The 18,680-nt window shown below is 43.8% G+C and overlaps 2 protein-coding genes across 8 annotated transcripts in view; one reads left to right on the plus strand and one right to left on the minus strand.

Annotated features, from left to right (window-relative positions):
* CCT6B (chaperonin containing TCP1 subunit 6B) overlaps nucleotides 1–1,695 on the minus strand; it is a 42,703-nt gene extending 41,008 nt beyond the window's left edge. For 6 of the 7 annotated variants that reach the window (XM_070390458.1, XM_070390454.1, XM_005899689.3 and 3 more), the window contains exon 1: nucleotides 1,327–1,544. In XM_070390458.1, the coding sequence (XP_070246559.1) occupies nucleotides 1,327–1,463 (137 nt within the window). In that variant the 5' untranslated portion in view covers nucleotides 1,464–1,544. The other variant, XM_070390456.1, reaches the window with a different exon arrangement.
* Nucleotides 1,617–5,358, plus strand: ZNF830 (zinc finger protein 830). Its single transcript, XM_005899687.3, has one exon. It carries the CDS (start codon nucleotides 1,655–1,657, stop codon nucleotides 2,774–2,776), a length of 1,122 nt encoding a protein of 373 aa, XP_005899749.1. The 5' UTR covers nucleotides 1,617–1,654; the 3' UTR covers nucleotides 2,777–5,358.
* The last annotated feature ends 13,322 nt before the right edge of the window (nucleotides 5,359–18,680 follow it).

Here is an 18,680-nt window from a genome sequence, read left to right on the forward strand (position 1 = left end):
AGCATCCTAATATTTCTGAATTGGAATCTACCCTCCACACTTCATTTATCTTTCTAAAAGACAATGTGATTCAGTAAGTTTCCTGAAAAAAAAAAATTCCATGATTTTCATGTTCTCCATCACCTTCAAGGTAAAAGCCAAGCTATTTAACAATGACATAGTTTACCTTTCCCAATTTGGGGAATGTCTATTCTTTTCTACTTCTTCTACCAAGTGAGATCTTGTGGGAAAATCGTGTGGTTCCCTTAATAAATCATGTTTGGTTTCGTTTCTGTTGGATTTATACCGTTGGGCTTTCTTGGTCCTGAAGTTATTCTACCTAGAAGGCCTTTACTCCCTTCTCTAACTGGTGAACTTTAATCCTCTTTCAAGATTGAGGAAAAATTCTATTATTTGAGAAGCTTTCCTTTCTCCCTTCTGTCATCAGTTACAATCCCTTTCCTCAGTACAATATATGCTATATATACATATATATATATATATAACCATTAGCACATTCATCTCTATCAGAATTCCTTAAGAACAGAAACTGTATCTTGGTCATCTCTGTATTCCCAGGATCCCAACTAGACATAATTAGTGCCCTCTTTTACTGTTAATATTAATTACTCTGCTCATTCTTCTGAGACTGCATCTCTCCTCTTACACTTCATCATTGCCCTCACTAGTCTCTTTCCCTCACTCTTTTTTTCTTGGTCACACCACACGGCATGAGGGATCTTTTAGTTCCCCCAAGAGGTATCTAACCGCTGCCCCTTCAGTGGAAGCCGGGAGTCTGAACCAGTAGACAGCCAGGGAAGTCTCTTTCCCATCCCCACTCTCTTCTAAAGCAAATGGTCCTAAATAAATACATGCTAAAGGATGAATAGATATGATGAACCCTATGCACAGAGCGTACAACTTGTCTAAGGACTTAAAATCTAAAGAACTTGGATTTGAACCCAAGCCTGCCAGGCTCCAGAGCCCGAGCCCTCTCCATTACAGCACACTGCCAAACAAAACCCAAACTCTTTAAAGGCAAGAGAGCTAGATAGCTTTTGTTTCATTCGAGACACTTAATGAACTTTTAATTACATATGAACCTAAACAAGAAGTTGGGGGGTGGGGGCGGGGGGTGGTCGCCTCTTCACTCGTGAGCCCTTTCTTCGGGGAGCATTTCTCCTCGATCAGGCAGGAGATGAACTCAGGGCAGGAATGAAAACGAGGGAAAGCAGGCCCACAAATGCGTCCACACCGCTCCAAACTCTGCGGAACCTCTACCTCACAGGGCGCCCCGATGCCCAACAAACCCCGACGCCCTAACCGCCGCTCCAACGGCCGTCTCACATTTTCATGGTGCCCTTGGGACCCAAGTTGGTCCGCAACACATCCTGCAGCCCTCGGGCGGCGCATATATTGACGGCCAAGGCCGCCTGGGCCCGTGCCACCTCAGCCTTGGAGTTTATGGCCTTTATCGCAGCCATGAACAGAATGTCGGAGAAGCGACCCTACAGGCAAAAATCGCCTGTTACTAAAGGAATATACGTTACTGAAAGAAATCTAGGCGCGACCTCTCACGTCCCGCAGCCTCAGCCAATCCGCATCCGGACAGGAAGTTACGTCATCAGGCGTCGCCGGGACGGAAGCCAGGATCGCCTCCGGTCGGATCGCAAAGATGGCGTCGTCGGCCTCAGCTCGGCCTCCCGCGGGTAAGCGAGTGGTGAATCAGGACGAACTGCGGCGGTTGATGAAGGAGAAGCAGCGTCTGAGCACCAACCGGAAACGGATAGAATCTCCATTCGCGAAGTACAACCGCTTGGGGCAGCTGAGTTGTGCCCTGTGTAACACTCCGGTTAAGAGCGAGCTCCTGTGGCAGACTCACGTCCTGGGAAAACAGCACCGAGAGAAAGTGGCCGAGCTGAAAGGCGCGAAGGAAGCAGCCCAGGGCCCGTCCGCCAGCGCAGTGCCTCAGTCCACCAAGAGGAAGGCGCCGGACTCTGAAAGCCAAGATGCCAAAAGAGCGAAGGCCTCCCTGGTTCCTCAGGTACAGCCCTCCACGTCCGCTTTGCCCACCAACTTTGACAAAGCTGGAAAGGAGTCCACTAGGGCGACCGTCGGTAAGGCTTCGGGACTCGGTTTACTCCCTGATTATGATGACGAGGAAGACGAGGAGGAGGAGAAGGGAGGAGGAGGAGGAGAAGGGAAGAAGGGGGATGCCTGTAAGCAGCCGTCCACTTCACAGAGCAAGGAACACTCACTTTCCTCTTCGCGGGAGGCAACTGGTAGCAGGCTGCCAAGCAATTTCTCGGATACAAATCCTCCCAAGGCCCCTTTAATCCCTCATTCCGGGTCAATTGAGAAAGCAGAAATACATGAAAAAGTAGTGGAAAGAAGAGAAAACACTGCGGAAGCATTACCGGAAGGGTTTTTTGACGACCCTGAGATAGATGCGAGGGTACGAAAGGTTGATGCCCCAAAGGACCAGATGGACAAAGAATGGGACGAATTTCAAAAAGCTATGAGACAGGTCAATACCATTTCCGAAGCCATAGTTGCAGAAGAGGATGAGGAGGGACGGTTGGACCGGCAGATTGGGGAGATCGATGAGCAAATAGAGTGTTACCGTCGAGTGGAAAAGCTGCGGAATCGCCAGGATGAAATAAAAAATAAGCTTAAAGAGGTTCTGACCATAAAAGAACTGCAGAAAAAGGAAGAGGAGAATGTTGACAGCGATGACGAGGGGGAACTACAGGATTTGTTGTCTCAGGATTGGAGAGTGAAGGGAGCTTTGTTATAGGGTTTCAGAGACCCACGATTTTGTACTGCTGTGTAGAAAGTGCTGTCTCAGTACAGTACCCTTTACTCCATGCCTAGAGATTTGGTAACCTAACTGGATTATTGAGATACAATGAGTCTGCGAAGAGACCACTTTGGAAAATTAGTGTAAAATATTTTTGAGGTAGAGGTGTTTTTGAATTATTTACATACTTAAATGCCAGTTTTTTCACACACTTATATAGCTAAAGTTTGGGTTGTAAAAACTGTAAATGTTGTACATACTAAATATATATTTACTTAAGAATTCTGGTTTGAAATTTATAAATTAATAGAAGTCAGACTAACAGACAAGCTTTTAAATGAAAACCAGTGTGGCATTTGCGGTATATATGACTTGTTCTTTTCCAACTCCCTAAATCAAATTCAAGGTTATTTTGTTGTTTTTAAGAACACTGCTCATGAACACATAAGTTATTCAGAGCTAATTAGTTCTCTCTTTTATAAAACTATGTTCCAGGAGAACATAGTGAAAAATACATGCCAAGCATAACCAACTTCCTTAATCCAGAGTTTCTGTATTAAACTAGTAATTCTTGGTTGTAGATGCACATGAAAATTTCATGCAGTTTTTTTAAAAGTGTACATGAATCATGTGTGAAACTTTTTTAAAAATTCATGTGCCCCTACCATTGAAGAGATTCAGTAAAGCTAGAGTGGGGCTCAGACACCTGTGTTAGTTTTGAAAGCTTCCCAGGTACTTCTGTGAGAATTCCCAGATGGTCCAGTGGTCAGGGGTCTGTATTTCCACTGCAACGGGCGTGGGTTCAGTCTCTGGTACCCTGGTCAGGAAACTAAGATCCCAGAAAGCTGTGAGGCTTGGCCAAAAAAAAAGCAAGCTTCCCATTATTCTAATAAGGCTAAAATTTGGGAACCATTGTGCTAAATCCAGAACACATTTACATTTTCCCAGGCTTTATTTTTTCTTTAAATGACACATCCCACAAGTTTACTGTCTGTCACATAAAAGAAATACTATCTTTTATTTATATTAATAACCCTAATCTTAGATTTTATTGTTAAACATTGTGGTAAATTAGGGTTCAGAGTTAACAGGTTCTATCAGTTGTAGGAAGGAGGTAATAGCTAAGACTTTCTTAGAATATAAGCCAGGCAGAGTTCTAAGTGATTTATTTACATAAGCTCTATCTGATTTCCCTGAAGCCCAGGTTTTAGGTCCAGGGTTAAGGTATGAAAAAACCTTGAATGTTGAACAAAAGAATTCTTCCTACAGACACTGGGCAAAAAGAAAGTTCTTGAGCCAAGAGTTATATCTGCAAAAAATATGGAAGATTATTTTAGTTGCAGTATATAGAATGGAATGAACATGGGTAGGGGAAACTACGTGGAAACTAGACTTTAAAAGCAAAGCAACTAAGACTAACTAGGTATGTACTGAAAGAAAGGCAATAGAATTGAAGAATTTCACAGGAAGAGCTAACAGTGACTACAAGTGAAGAACAATAGGAGAAATATAGATGGAATTCAGGGGTTTGGAGTTTTTCTAGTATGGGTGCCTGTAAGAAGTTATCTTAACACTTCCAGAGCATTTTAATTGTCCTATGGCCATTGGCAGAAAGGTTTTGCTTTCCTGATCTGTCCAGCTGATCTTCAGTTTGATAATGTAAAGGGTATGTCTGCATCAAATATATGAACCCAGACTTAGAATTTTTTTTATCATTTATCATATTATTTCAGGATGTGAGAAAGTACAAGGTGGGGCTTGAAGGGTAGGCTCACTTCTACACAGGCCTAAGAGAGTAGGCTAATGATCTAGAGGAGCACTGTATATTAAAACTGTAATTCAAGGGACTTCCCTGGGGGTCCAGGGGTTAAGACTTGGCCTTCCAATACAGGGGGTGCATGTTTGATCCCTGCTCAGGCAGCTAAGACCCCACATGCCTTGCAGACAATAAACCAAAACATAAAACAAGAAATCTTATAACAAATTCAATAAAAACTTTATTTTTTTTTAATAAAGACTTTAAAAATGGTCCATGTAAAAAAAAATCTTTTAAAAAAACGTATTCTTAATTAAAAATAAGTGGCTCAGCAGTAAAGAATCCACATGCAGTGCAGGCTACCTAGGTTCGATCCCCGGGTCAGGTAAATCTGGAGTAGGAAATGGCAACTCGCTCCAGTATTCTTGCCTAGAGAATTCCACAGACTGAGGAGCCGGGCAGGCTGCAGTCCTGGTGTCCCAAAGTCATATACAACAGCATCTGAGCATACACACATATAAAATGCAAGCCAGATACATATATTAAATTTTCTAGTACCTACATGAAAAAGTAAAAAGAATGTGAAATTAGTTTTCACATGGGGCATGGGCTGGATCCCTAGTTAGGGAACAAAGATTCCACATTTTGCACCAAACAGCCAAAAAAATAAAGGTATCCAAATGGAAAATAGAACATCCTCAGGAGGTAGTGAGCAGCTTAGTTTAACTGGAGCAGTGTTTATTCCTGACAACAGTGGGAGTGGCAATTGTAAAGGTAGGTTACAAACCAAGGAGGGCCTTGAATGCCATTCTCTAAGGAGTTGGCACTTTCACTCAGTTAACAGTTGAGTAGCCTTGAGGTTATTGAGTCCTTTACTGTAACAGTTGAAGAGCTTAAGGAGTGCCAAGCATAGAAGCCCCCCACTGGGTTTTTAGGAGGACCCAAAAGCTCTCAAAACTCAGAGCATGAGTAATGGGTCCTTGATCAAAAGCCAGTGAATTCTTGTTGAATCTGAGATTGATGTAGACAGCAACAGGAGTTGATGAATCCTTGATCCTCCATGCCTTGGACAGCTTCTTTATACCTCTTAGAGCTATGTGAAACAGGTTTTGCATTAGACCACGAATACCAACCATGTTTCCAAATTCTAAGAACTGGTCCCAAAGATGTCTTCTTGTCATGTTGTCTTTTTAGAAACTCCCCGCTAAAGACTTCCCTGGTGGCTCAGATGGTAAAGTGTGTACCTACAATGCAGGAGACCTGGGTTCGATCCCTGGGTCGGGAAGATCCCCTGGAGAAGGAAATGGCAACCCACTCCAGTACTCTTGCCTGGAGAATCCCATGGATGGAGGAGCCTGGTGGGCTACAATCCATGGGGTTGCAAAGAGTTGGACATGACTGAGCGACTTCACTTTCACTTTCACTTTTCCCCTAATGCAGCCAGGGCTTCCCACTTGGCACAGTGGTAAAGAATCCACCTGTCAATGCAAGAGATACAAGAGACATTTCAATCCCTAGGTCAGGAAGATTCCCTGGAGGAGGATATGGCAATCCACTCCAGTATTCCTGCCTGGAAAATCCTATGGAGAGAGGAGCCTGGCAAGCCACAGTCCATGGGGTCACAAAAGAGATGGACACAACTGAGCATGCACATGCGGGCACACACACTAATGCATCCAACATTTACAGACATACCTCAGAGATGTTGAAAGTTCTATTCCAGACCACTATAATAATAAAGCAAGTCACACAAATTTTTTGAATTTCCAATACATAAAAAAGTTACTGTAGTCTATCAAGTGTATAATAGCATTTTGTCTTGAAAAAAAGTATTGATACATATCTTAATTTAAAAATTCTTGTAGAATATGCTAACCATCATCTGAGCCTTCAGTGACCACAGTAGTAACCTCAAAGATCACTGATTATAGATGACCATAACAATGGTCATGTATGGATGTGAGAGTTGGACTATAAAGAAAGCTGAGCGTCAAAGAATTGATGCTTTTGAACTGTGGTGTTGGAGAACACTCTTGAGAGTCCCTTGGACTGCAAGGAGATCCAACCAGTCCATCCTAAAGGAGATCAGTCCTGGGTGTTTATTGGAAGGACTGATGTTGAAGCTGAAACTCCAATACTTTGGCCACCTGATGTGAAGGGCTGACTCATTTGAAAAGACCCTGTACTGGGAAAGATTGAAGATGGGAGGAGAAGGGGACGACAGAGGATTAGATGGTTGGATGGCATCACCGACTCAATGGACATGGGTTTGGGTGAACTCCGGAGTTGGTGACGGACAGGGAAGCCTGGCGTGGTGCGGTTCATGGTGTCGCAAAGAGTCGGACACGACTGAGTGACTGAACTGAACAAATACAATATGGGAAAAGTTTGAAATATTATGGGAATTATCAAAATGTGACACAGGGACACAAAGTGAGCAAATGCTGTTAGAAAAATGGCACCAATAGACTAGTTCAATGCAAAGTTGCCACAAACCTTCAATTTGTAAAAACAAAAGCAGTACTACAAAGTGCAATAAAATGAGGTATGCCTGTGTTAGAATGATTGTAAGTACTACTTCGTACACCTCTCACCCATTTCACTTATCAACTGAATATATTTCCCCCAACTTGGAGGGAGAGAAAAAAATGCCAATCTCCAAACTAGGCTTCAAATGTTTATTAGTGCCTTACGATTTATAATATACTTTCACATATATCTCATTTAACGATAGGTAATGACTACTTTTTATACACCAGGGAACAAAATTAGATGCTATGGAATTAAAACTGTGTGAAAAAGTATAATTTAGGCCTAAAACTTTTAATGTAGCACTCAGTAGATTCGTATGGAGTAATATAAAGAACACAGGACTTATCAAGAGAAAACCAAAGACAAGTTCAAGTTCCCACTCTACTTTTTCTTTTATTGAACAATAGTGGATTTACAATGTTATGTTAATTTCTACTGTACAGCAAAGTGATTCAGTTACATATATTTATTCTCATATTCTGTTCCATTATGATCTACCACAGGATACTGAATAGAGTTACCCCCACCCTCTACTTTTTAACATCTAGTGATCTTGGGCAAGTGGCCTCTCTGACACTTAGTTTGCTGTACCAGAAAATGATGATGATACCTGGCAGAGTGTAGTGAGAGTCTAATGACACATGCATGTGAAAGAGGTTTATAAACTGAACTTTATAAATAAAGCAATGAAAGTATTTCTACTAGTAGCATCTGGTCTAACCCTGCTCCATGCTACTACTAATTTGCTAACGAGTTATGCTGATTTAAGTGATGCTAACTTGATCTTAGGCTAATAGTTTAATGCCCCTTAATTCCCTCTTCTGGGCTTTCCAGGTGGCTCAGTAGTAAAGAAGCTGCCTACCAATGCAGAGGATGCAGGTTCGATCTTGGGTTGGGAAGATGCCCTGGAGAAGGAAATGGCAACCCACTCCAGTATTTTTGCCTGGATAATCCCATGGACATACATGGATATAATTGTGTACATGTGGGGACTTTCTATAGAAAAGGTATATGGGTACATTACATATTCTAATGTATTATCTCTATATTATAAAGTCAAGCATGTATCTGCTGATACTTTTTAAGTTGACCTGTCTTTATACTTAGAAATGTCTCTTAAAAGTAGGCTTCCCTGATGGCTCAGATGGTAAAGAATCTGCCTGCAGTACAGGAGACCTCTGTTTGATCCCTGGGTCAGGAAGATCCCCTGGAAAAGGAAATGGCAAACCACTCCAGTATTCTTGCCTGGAGAATTCCATGGACAGAGAAGCCTGGTAGGCTATAGTCCATGGGGACGCAAAGAGTCAGATACAACTGAGCGACGCTCACTCACTTGCTCCAAAGTCATCCAGTTGCCAATCTAGAGACAGAGATGGCTAAGGTATTGTTACAAGATTTGTCCAGGAGAGTCCCAGGTGTCTTGGTATAATTATGATTAGTACGTTCTTTTACTCTCAACACTGTCCCTTTTTGGAGAGAGATATATATATTCACCTATGTAAGTTTCGGAGAAGGCAATGGCACCCCACTCCAGTACACTTGCCTGGAAAATCCCACGGATGGAGGAGCCTGGTAGGCTGCAGTCCATGGGGTCGCTAGGAGTCGGACACGACTGAGCGACTTCACTTTCACCTTTCACATTCATGCATTGGAGAAGGAAATGGCAACCCACTCCAGTGTTCTTGCCTGGAGAATCCCAGGGACGGGGGAGCCTGGTGGGCTGCCATCTATGGGGTCGCACAGAGTCGAACACGACTGAAGTGACTTAGCAGATGTAAAAGTTTGACAGGAGGAAAAGCCACTTTCTAATGAATGGAAGGTCTTAATGGAAATAGTATGCTTCTTGACAGTGATGTGCCAACTTGGTGGAACATTTTGTAGGGGGGGTTGAGTAAATACATATTTACTCATCTGGGTAGGAATGATGGCCAGATGACCTTAGATTGCTTGTTCAATGTTGAGATTCTAGTAGCCTGCATGATACCAGGAATTTAGATACTTTAAATTTGAACAGAAAAACAAAATTCCTCTAACTCTACATTTTATTTCCTACCTACATTTCCTCCCTCAGTGACCTCATTCATTCCCACGGGTTTGGTTTGTTTTTTAAAATTATTTATTTTTGGTTGCACTGGGTCGTCTTTGCCGTGCTGGGACTACTCGTTGTGGTGGTGGGCAGGCTTGTCATTGGGCTGGCTTCTCTTGTCGGGGAACACAGGCTCTAGGGCACACTGGCTTCAGTAGTTGTGGTGCATATGGGCTTAGTTGCTCCACAGCATGTAGAATCTTCCCGGACCAGGGGTCGAACCCATGTCCCCTACACTGGCAGGTGGATTCTGATCCACTGTACCACCAGGGAAGGCCCTCGTGTGTTTAAATATCATCCATATTGCAGCAACGTGCACAGACCTAGAGACTATCATACTAAGTAAAATAAGTCAGAGAATGATAAATACATGATATTGCTTATAGATGGAATCTTAAAAAAAGGATACAAATGAACTTATTTATGAAACAGAAACAGAGTGCCAGATATAGAAAACAAACTTATGGTTACCAGGGGGGAAAGAGAGAAAGAGGGATAAACTGGGAGACTGGGAGTGACACACACACGCCACTAAATATAAAATAGATAATAAGGAGCTACTGTATAGCACAGGGGACTCTATTCAACACGCCGTAATGACCTTACAGGAACAGAATCTTAAAAAGTGTGGATATATGTCCATGTATAACTGATTCACTTTGCTGTACAGCAGAAACTAGCACAACATTATAAACCAACTACACTTCAAATTTAAAAAAAAATAGTATCACCCATATACTGATGACTCCCAATTTATATACCCAGGCTTGACTTTTCTCCTGGGATGCATCCTTCATTACCTTTTCTTTTCCAAATCTAATGTATTAGTTAAGTCCTGGCAACTCTACCTCTAAAATATGCCCAGAATCTGTCTATTTCTGTCTCCACTGGTCCTAACCACCACCAACAGCCTTTGCATTAATTGTTGGCTGTCCCGCTCCCAGCCACAATCTGTTATCTACAAAGTAGAGTGAAATAGATCAAGTCACTCTGTCACTTAAAACCCTTCATTATATGCTTCCATCACACTTAGAGGGGAAAAAAGAATCTAGGCCCTTTCCAGCCTACAAGATGCTCTGAAGTTCAGTTCAGTTCAGTCGCTCAGTCGTGTCTAACTCTTTTTGACCCCATGGACTGCAGCATGCTGGGCCTCCCTGTCCAATACCAACTCCCAGAGCTTGTGTCAAACTCGTGTCCATTGAGTCAGTGATGCCATCCAACCATCTCATCCTCTGTCGTCCCCTTCTCCTCCCATCTTTAACTTTTTCCAGCATTAGGATCTTTTCCAGTGAGTCAGTTCTTCGAATCAGGTGGTGAAAGTTATTGGAGTTTCAGCTTCAGCATCAGTCCTTCCAATGAATATTCAGGACTGATTTCCTTTAGGATGGACTGGCTGGATCTCCTTGCTGTCCAAGGGACTCTCAAGAGTCTTCTCCAACTCCACAGTTCAAAAGCATCAATTCTTTGGTAGTCAGCTTTCTTTATAGTCCAATTAGTAGCTCTGAAGTTCCTAATTCAAATATTTACTATTTGACCTACTGCTGACCTTGAGCCTCATTAAAAGAGGTTGGGAGCAGACAAGTGAGCATATAACTGCTCTGTGTTGAAATCAAATGTTATTCAAGAATAGAGGCCTGGCATGACCAAGTTTTGTTTTGTTTTTTTTCCAAGAGAAATTGCAAGTCAAGATCATTTTTGTTTTTAGTGAAATCTCAAAAACAGCATGTGAGCTAAATATGATCCAGGGGACCCCCACTTTGTGAACTACTTTCTAACTTCATGTGCTTCATGCTCCCCTTTTATTCTCTGTGTCCCCGGGCTCAGCAGCTAACCTTCTCTTCCCCAAACATGCCATTTCAGGACCTGCGCCTGACCCTCTGCTCAGGACCTATCTGAACTAGTATGGCAGTCCTCTCATCCTTCAGTTCCCAGTCCTAATGTCTCTTTCTCAAATGATGTAAACAGCCACCCCACCCCCACCGCCTGTCATCTTATCACATCTTCCCTATGAATTCAGTAAACTTGCGTGCTCAGTCGCTTCAGTCATGTCTGACTCTTTGTGACCCTATGGACTGTAGCCTGCCAGGCTCCTCTCTCCATGGGATCCTCCAGGCAAGAATACTGGAGTGGGTTGCTATCACTATCTTAAATTAGCTTGTTTATTGATACATAAATTTTATGTCTCCTCACCGGAATGTAAACCCCACAAGGGCAGGGAGCTCATCTGTCTTATTCACAACCTAAAATAATGCCAGGCACATAATAAGGCTCAATAAATAATCTGTGGAGTGAATAATACCCATCAGGCAGGAAGTGGCTTGGAAAAGTGATCAAAAGAGCAAACTGACTGATGGACATCAGAACCCAAACAGAAGTCAGTTCAGTACTTAAACAAAGGGATAACAAGTCTGCTTTGGGACTTCCCTGGTGGTCTAGTGGCTAAGACTCCACGCTCCCAGTGCAGGGCACCAGGGTTTGATCCTCGGTCAGGAAACTGATCCCACAGGCTGCAACTAAGTCTGTAAGCTGGAACTGAAGATCACACGTGCCATGACCAAGACCCGGCACAGCCAAATAAATGCTTGAAAAAAAAGAAAGAAATCTGCCTCATAGGGAATCCCCTGGTGGTCCAGTGGTTAGGACTCTGCACTCTCACTAGCGAGGGCCAGGGTTCAATCCCTGGTCAAGGAACTAAGATCCCACAAGTCACCTGGCATGGTAAAAAAAAAAAAAAGCAAAATCTGTCCTGTGTCTCCTTTCTCAGACATATGAAAGCCCTTATCTATACTGAGAGCAGCTCCACAAGGAATGTATACACCATAGCCCCGATAGTATAATGTGCCATCTCTGCATTTAGCAACTAAAGCAAATTCTTCCTGGCACCAAACAAGCTAAGAGGGAAGAAGGATGTCCATATGTTAGCAGGAGCGGGTGGGCAGCCCTGATGGCCTGGAGGCCTCTCAAGTGGAGAAAAGGAGGAATAAAGTGATTCGGTAGCAGAGTTAAGACCATCGTCTCCCAGCTGCTCTCAGCCCCTCCCTGCTACCATCTCGTTTGGCTCACCCCTGTCACTTGGCAGTCAAAGCTATTTCCCAGTGAGTCTTTGCACCAAGCCATCATCCTGCATTGAAAGCACTCCCAGCCTCAAAGGAGGAACAGAATTCCATCTGGCTGCACCTCCAGTTTGCCACAGCCTTTGGTGGGCTTCAAGCACCCCTGGGGAGCCATCGGTCACCTTTAGGGGAGTTCAGCGGACCATGCTGGTTGGGTAGTGGATGGTGGTGGTTGATGCTTTTTGTGTGTGTAAGTACTGTTTGTTTGTTGTTCTGCCAAATGTGGTAATAAGAGAGTATCAAACCAGGTTGTCAGGTTATTATTAATAATAGTTACCATTCCCTAGATTCCTTCCACGTGTTTGGCATTGGGCTTAACATACACCATCTCTAACCCTCCCAACAACTCTGTAAGGTATACAGTATCTTCATCTTACAGATGGAAAACTGATGCTCAGAAGTAAAGTAATTCAACCCTGCATCATTTCCCTGGTGGCTCAGCGGTAAAAAAAAAATCCGCCTGCTAATGCCTGCCACTGCAGGAGATAACGGGTTCGATCCCTGACTCAGGAAGATCCCCTGAAGTAGGTTCTTGCTGGAAAATTCTATGGACAGAGGAACCTGGCAGGCTACAGTCCATGGGGTCGCTAAAGAGTCAGACACGACTTAGCGACTAAACGACAACAAATTATGAAATATTACCTTGTATTTACATAGTGAGAGATTTATTTACTTAGCAATCTTCAGACCATGGTAAGTCACTTCAGTCGTGTCCAGCTCTTTGCGACCCCATGGACTCCCCATGGACCTCCAGACTCCTTTGTCCATGGGATCCTCTAGGCAAGAACACAGGAGTGGGTGGCCATTCCTTCCTCCAGGGGATCGTCCCAGTCCAGGGACTGAACCCAAGTCTCTTATGTCTGCATTGGCAGGTTACCATTAGCACCGCCTGGGAAGCCCACTTTTCTTCCAGTCTCAACACCCCCTGGAGAAAACAACTATTTTCACCTCCATTTTAAATGTCTAATTGTTTGTCTAAGGTAACTCAGCAAGTTAATTGCTAAAGTGAGTGTAGGTGTAACTTGATTCCCAGTCCAGTGTTCTCTATTTAATAATAAAATGTGGGAAATGGGAGAGGATACCTGCAAATAGCAAGTTCAGATTTGGAAAGTTTACAGTCAAGGTTAAGGGAACCTGGTGCTGTTCAGAGACCTTGGTTGGGCTGGGAAGCCAAAATTTTTTTTTCTTTTTTTTCTTTTTTTGCTTTGCAGGCTCTTTGCTGCAGAGCATGGGCTTAGTTGCCCCGCAGCACGTGGGATCTTGGTTGCCTGACCAGGGATTGAATCCAAGTCCCCTTTAACCACTGGACCACCAGGGAAGTCTGGGGAAGTCAAATATTTTGAAGTTTGTTGTCACATTCTCTCCACATCGCCCTGCCTCACCTGCCTCCCCTTTCACCGGCAATAAATTATACTCCTTAGTGGTCTCTGATCAGAGCAAGAAGGATGACTTCAGTTCCCAGACATTCCAACTGGGAGACAATAGATACACCAGGCCCGAGTTCCACTATTTTTAAATTACTTGTAAATTATTTTTAAGTTACTTCAGCCTTACTTTCCTCAACTACAAAACACAGAGAATAACAGTTTCTATCTTCTGGGATTATGGAGAAGATTAATTGGGCTAAACGCATGTCAATGTTTTTAGTACCTACACGCAAATAATGTTAGTTGAATAAATAATCAAAGACATGGCTCTTGGACTTGCCTTGTGGTCCAGTGGTTAAGAATCTGCCTGCCAATGCCGGGTAAACAGATTTGATCCCTGGTTTGGGAAGACTCCAGATGCCACGGAGCAACTAAGCCCAGGCAATGCAACTTCTGAAGCCCACGCCTCAAGCCCGAGCTCCACAACAAGAGAAGCTAGCGCAATGAGAAGCCCGAGCACCACAAGGACAGAGCAGCCCCGCGTACCACAGCTAGAGAAAGTCCAGTCGCAGCAACAAAGACCCACCACAGCCAAAAATACATAAAGTAATAATAAAATTTTTAAAGTAAATAAATTTAAGACATGGCCCTTACCATCAAGAAAACTGCAACCTTGCTGTATTGTAAACAGTGTAAGAAATCCAGCAGTTACATGTGGAATCTAGAAAAAATGGTACAAATGAACTCGTTTGCAAAACAGAAATAGAGTCACAGATTAAAAAATAAACTTACAGTTACCAGGGGGGAAGCAGGAGGAGAGAGAAATTGGGACATCGGTATTGACATATACACCCTACTATATATGAAATAGATAACCAGTAATGACCTACTGTATAGCACAGGAAACTCTTCTCAGTACTCTGTAATGACCTATACAAGAAAAGAATCCAAAAAAAGATTAAATACATGTATAACTGATTCACTGTTGTACAGTAGACACTAGCACAACATTATAAATCAATTATACTTAAAAAAATTAAAGAAAAAAAAGAAAGATATCTGGCAGGACTTTGATCAAAAGTCTAGGGTCAGATCACTCCCACTCACTAGTTATGTGCATGCGTGCATGCTAAGTCGCTGCACTCGTGTCTGACTCTGTGTCTCTGTGCGACCCTATGGACTGGAACCCTCCAAGTTCCTCTGTCCATGGGATTCTCTAGGCAAGAATACTGGAGTGGGTTGCTATTTCCTTCTCCACATTAGTTATGTGGTATCTATTAATACCTAGTCAGTTTTCTCCCCCAGCCTTCCTTTTACTCTTTCTGGGTACTGGGCTTTACTGTCTGAGTACTGGGATTCTCTAGGCAAGAATACTGGAGTGGGTTGCTATTTCCTTCTCCACATTAGTTATGTGGTATCTATTAATACCTAGTCAGTTTTCTCCCCCAGCCTTCCTTTTACTCTTTCTGGGTATTGGGCTTTACTGTCTGAGTCTGAGTACTCCCTGAGGACAGTCTCGCCTTTATTATTGTGATACTGTGATTTATAATAAGATTTATTATAAGATTTATAATAAGAAATATGCATGCTGGCCTTCATCACCATTTCTGGCACAGAGTTCCTAAAACCCTTGGAATTTCGGTGATTAGAAAGAGGAGCGACAATGGTGTCCTTTGTTTTATATATATATATATATATATATATATCCCTTTCCCTTTCAACCACACCTGAGTTTATATCAATGAGGCCCTCAAGAATGGATTGGAAAAGAATGCACTGGAAAAAATTTGAGCAAACTCTGGGAGATAGTGAAGGACAGGGAAGCCTGGCACACCGTAGTCCATGGGGTTGCAGAGTCAGACATGACTCAGTGACTGAACAACAAGAATAGATGCTGTTTACATGGGAAGCCGACCCTGATTAGAGGGTTAGAATTTTCAGTCTTGCTACCTGACCTCCAGGGAGGGGAGGGGATGGGAGACTACGTTCAATCACCAATGGCCCCCGATTTAACCGATCATGCCTATATGACGAAGCCTCCATCAAAACCCAAGTATGGCATTAGACAGCTTCTGGGCTGGGGAACATAGGTGCTGGGAGGGAGGTGTTGGGAGGACTGTACGCCCAGAGAGGGCATAAAAGCTCTCCACCCCTTCCTACATGCTTCGCCCTGTGCATCTCTTTTGTCTGGCTGTTCCTAAGCTACATCCTTTCATAATAAACTGGGAATCTAGTAAGTAATTTGCTTTTCTGAGTTCTGTCAGCTGCCCTAGCAAATTAATTGAACCCCAAGGATGTGGTCTTGGGAAATTCCGATCTATAGACAGTCAGAAGCACAGGTAACAATCTGGATTTGTGATTGGCATCGACATGGTGGGAGGGGGCAGTCTCAGGTAACTGAGCCCTTAAATGTGAGGCCTGACTCTAGCTCCAGGTAGAGAGCACCAGAACTGAATTAAGTTACAGAACACTGGGAATTCCCTGCCAGTCCAGTGGTTAGGATGCTGGGCTTCACTGCAGAGGGCATGTGTTCAGGTTTGACCCCTGGTTGGAGAAGTAGAATCGCGCATGTTTTGGGACTTAGCCATGTTTTGGGACTTAGCCAAAGACAAAAAACAAACAAAAACAATAAACTTCAGAACATTGAACTGGTGTCACAGGATTGCTTGACATTTGCAAAACGCACACGTGTGCTGTCAGAGTTAAGTAGCACTCAGAGAGTATTGTGTATAAAGTAAGTGTAAACAATAGAGGTTTTTCCTTTACAATCTTACAAGGCAAGACTGAAGGCAGGAGAGAGAAAGCACAGTGGGCTGCTTGCTCAGAAGGCTTCGGTAGGAGAGCTTGGGGGGAACCTTCCAGAAAAGAAGAGAAGAGGGCCTGGGGCTCTCCTGGTATAAAGGAAATGACACAAGGAATAAGAGAGGAAGGAGCCCAGACTTCCACCTCTGCTGCACATCGGCCCCGGAAAACCAGTGGTCATCAGTGCTCATCGACCAGCCCACAGCCCAGCAGAGGAGAACTGACTTCCCAAATAGTCTCTCTTGGTAAAATCAATTTTCCCCTTGGAAATTGTTAATTTACCTCTTAAAAAACATAACCTCCATGACTTCATACTAGAAAACCCAACCAAAAGTTCAAGGAGGGTAGTAGTAACTTTGAGTCTTCCTTGTTCTGTATCTGTGACCCCAGTCCCACCTAGAAGCACTGACTCTGTGCAATGGATCAACTTCCACCAAAGGCACCCTTGACTCCTCTCAGCTGTCTGGCTTCAACCTGGCAGCTGCACCACAAAGATGTTCAAAGGAAAGGCGGGGGCGGGGGGGCGGGGAGGTGAGGGGGGAAACCCTCTGGTTAAGAACCAACCTCCAGACACTTCCCTGGTGGCCCAGTGGTTAAGACTCTATGCTTCCACTGCAGGGGCACAGGTTTGAGTCCTCCCTCGTCAGGGAACTAAGATCCTGAGTGCCCCATAGTGTGGCCAAAAAAAATAAAATGAAATAACCTCCACAGTCTTTATTGAGAATGAAGAGCCATGGGCCGCTATGAATTATTACATCTTTCTACAGCTGTTCCCTTTTAAATATTTATCCTGGCAAACACCACCACCGTTTTTTACAACTTATTTTAATTGTGTGACTATTAAGCAAACCAAACCGTAAAATCAGCTCTCAGTGCTGAGATTTATGTGATTCATAGACCAGAGCTTATTAAAAAGGGAATCCACAGAGTGCAAACTAGCTTCACGAGTCCCCCCACGCTGTCTCTAGGCAGGTGTGAAGCCTTTTCCCTATTACTGCCTATGGCTTCCAAGCTTCCACAGTGGGTGGCATAAAAAAGAACACAGTCTACACAGTTCCCTGACTTTTTTTTTTTTTTTTTTTCTCCTTTTGAACAATCCTGATGGGTGAAAACCGGAGGTCAGGGATGCTACAGTCTTAAAGGGGATGGGCAGAAGCTCTAAGAGACTCTCAAACAGGATCACTCCCCTGGAAGATTTAGGATCAAGGTCTCAGGGAAGGACTTAAGCATGGCATTTTGAATCACCAGCAAGCATCCTACATATCGGGGGTTCCCATGGGGCTCAGAGGTGAAGAATCCACCCGCAATGCAGGAGATGTAGGTTTGATCCCTGGGTCGAGAAGATTCCCTGGAGGAGGGCACAGCAACCCACCCCAGTATTCTTGCCCAGGAAATCCCAGGGAGAGAGGAGCCTGGCGGGCTCCAGTCCATGGGGTCGCAAAGTCAGACTTGACTTAGCAACCAAACAACAACAACAATCCTACATATTTGCTACCAAGGTCCTTCTTCTTCTTCTTTTTTTCTTTGACATGCTGCATAGCTTGCAGGATCTTAGTTCCCCCACCAGGTATTGAACCCACGCCCTCAGCAGTGAAGGCGGAGTCCTAATCACTGGACCTCCAGGGAATTCCCCCAAAGTCCTTCTTGATTTGGATCATGGAACTGCTTTGAGACTCCAGTAGAAGTTCTCCTTCCAAAAATGCACTACGCACAAATATTTATATAAAACTGCAAGGGGTTCAAGGACACCCCTGAGCCTATCCACAGATCCCATATGGGTCCACGAGCCTAGGTTATTACTGCTTTCACTGTTACCACCCAAGCTGCCCCCATTTCTCCCTTTCACGGTCATCAACTAACTCATTTTCCAGTTTCTCAACACAGCAGGCAGAGTGACAGCAATGTTGTTAAAACCTCATCAGATCATGTTACTTCCCTGCTCAATGTTACCCACTAGTTTCCCATTTCACCTGCAATAAAACAGCTTCTTTACTGGCGCAGAGGTTAAAGCATCTGCCTGCAATGTGGGAGACCTGGGCTAGATCCCTGGGTCAGGAAGATCCCCTGGAGAAGGAAATGGCAACCCACTCCAGTATTCTTGCCTGGAGAACCCCATGGTCAGAAGAGCTTGGTGGGCTACAGTCCACGGGTCACAAAGAGTCGGACATGACTGAGCGACTTCACTTTACAGTGGTTTACAGGCCAGGGTCTGTCTTCAGATCTCCTGCTGATCTCATCTCCAGTA

This window comes from Bos mutus, chromosome 19 (genome assembly GCF_027580195.1).
Source record: "Bos mutus isolate GX-2022 chromosome 19, NWIPB_WYAK_1.1, whole genome shotgun sequence".
Lineage (NCBI taxonomy): Eukaryota > Metazoa > Chordata > Mammalia > Artiodactyla > Bovidae > Bos > Bos mutus.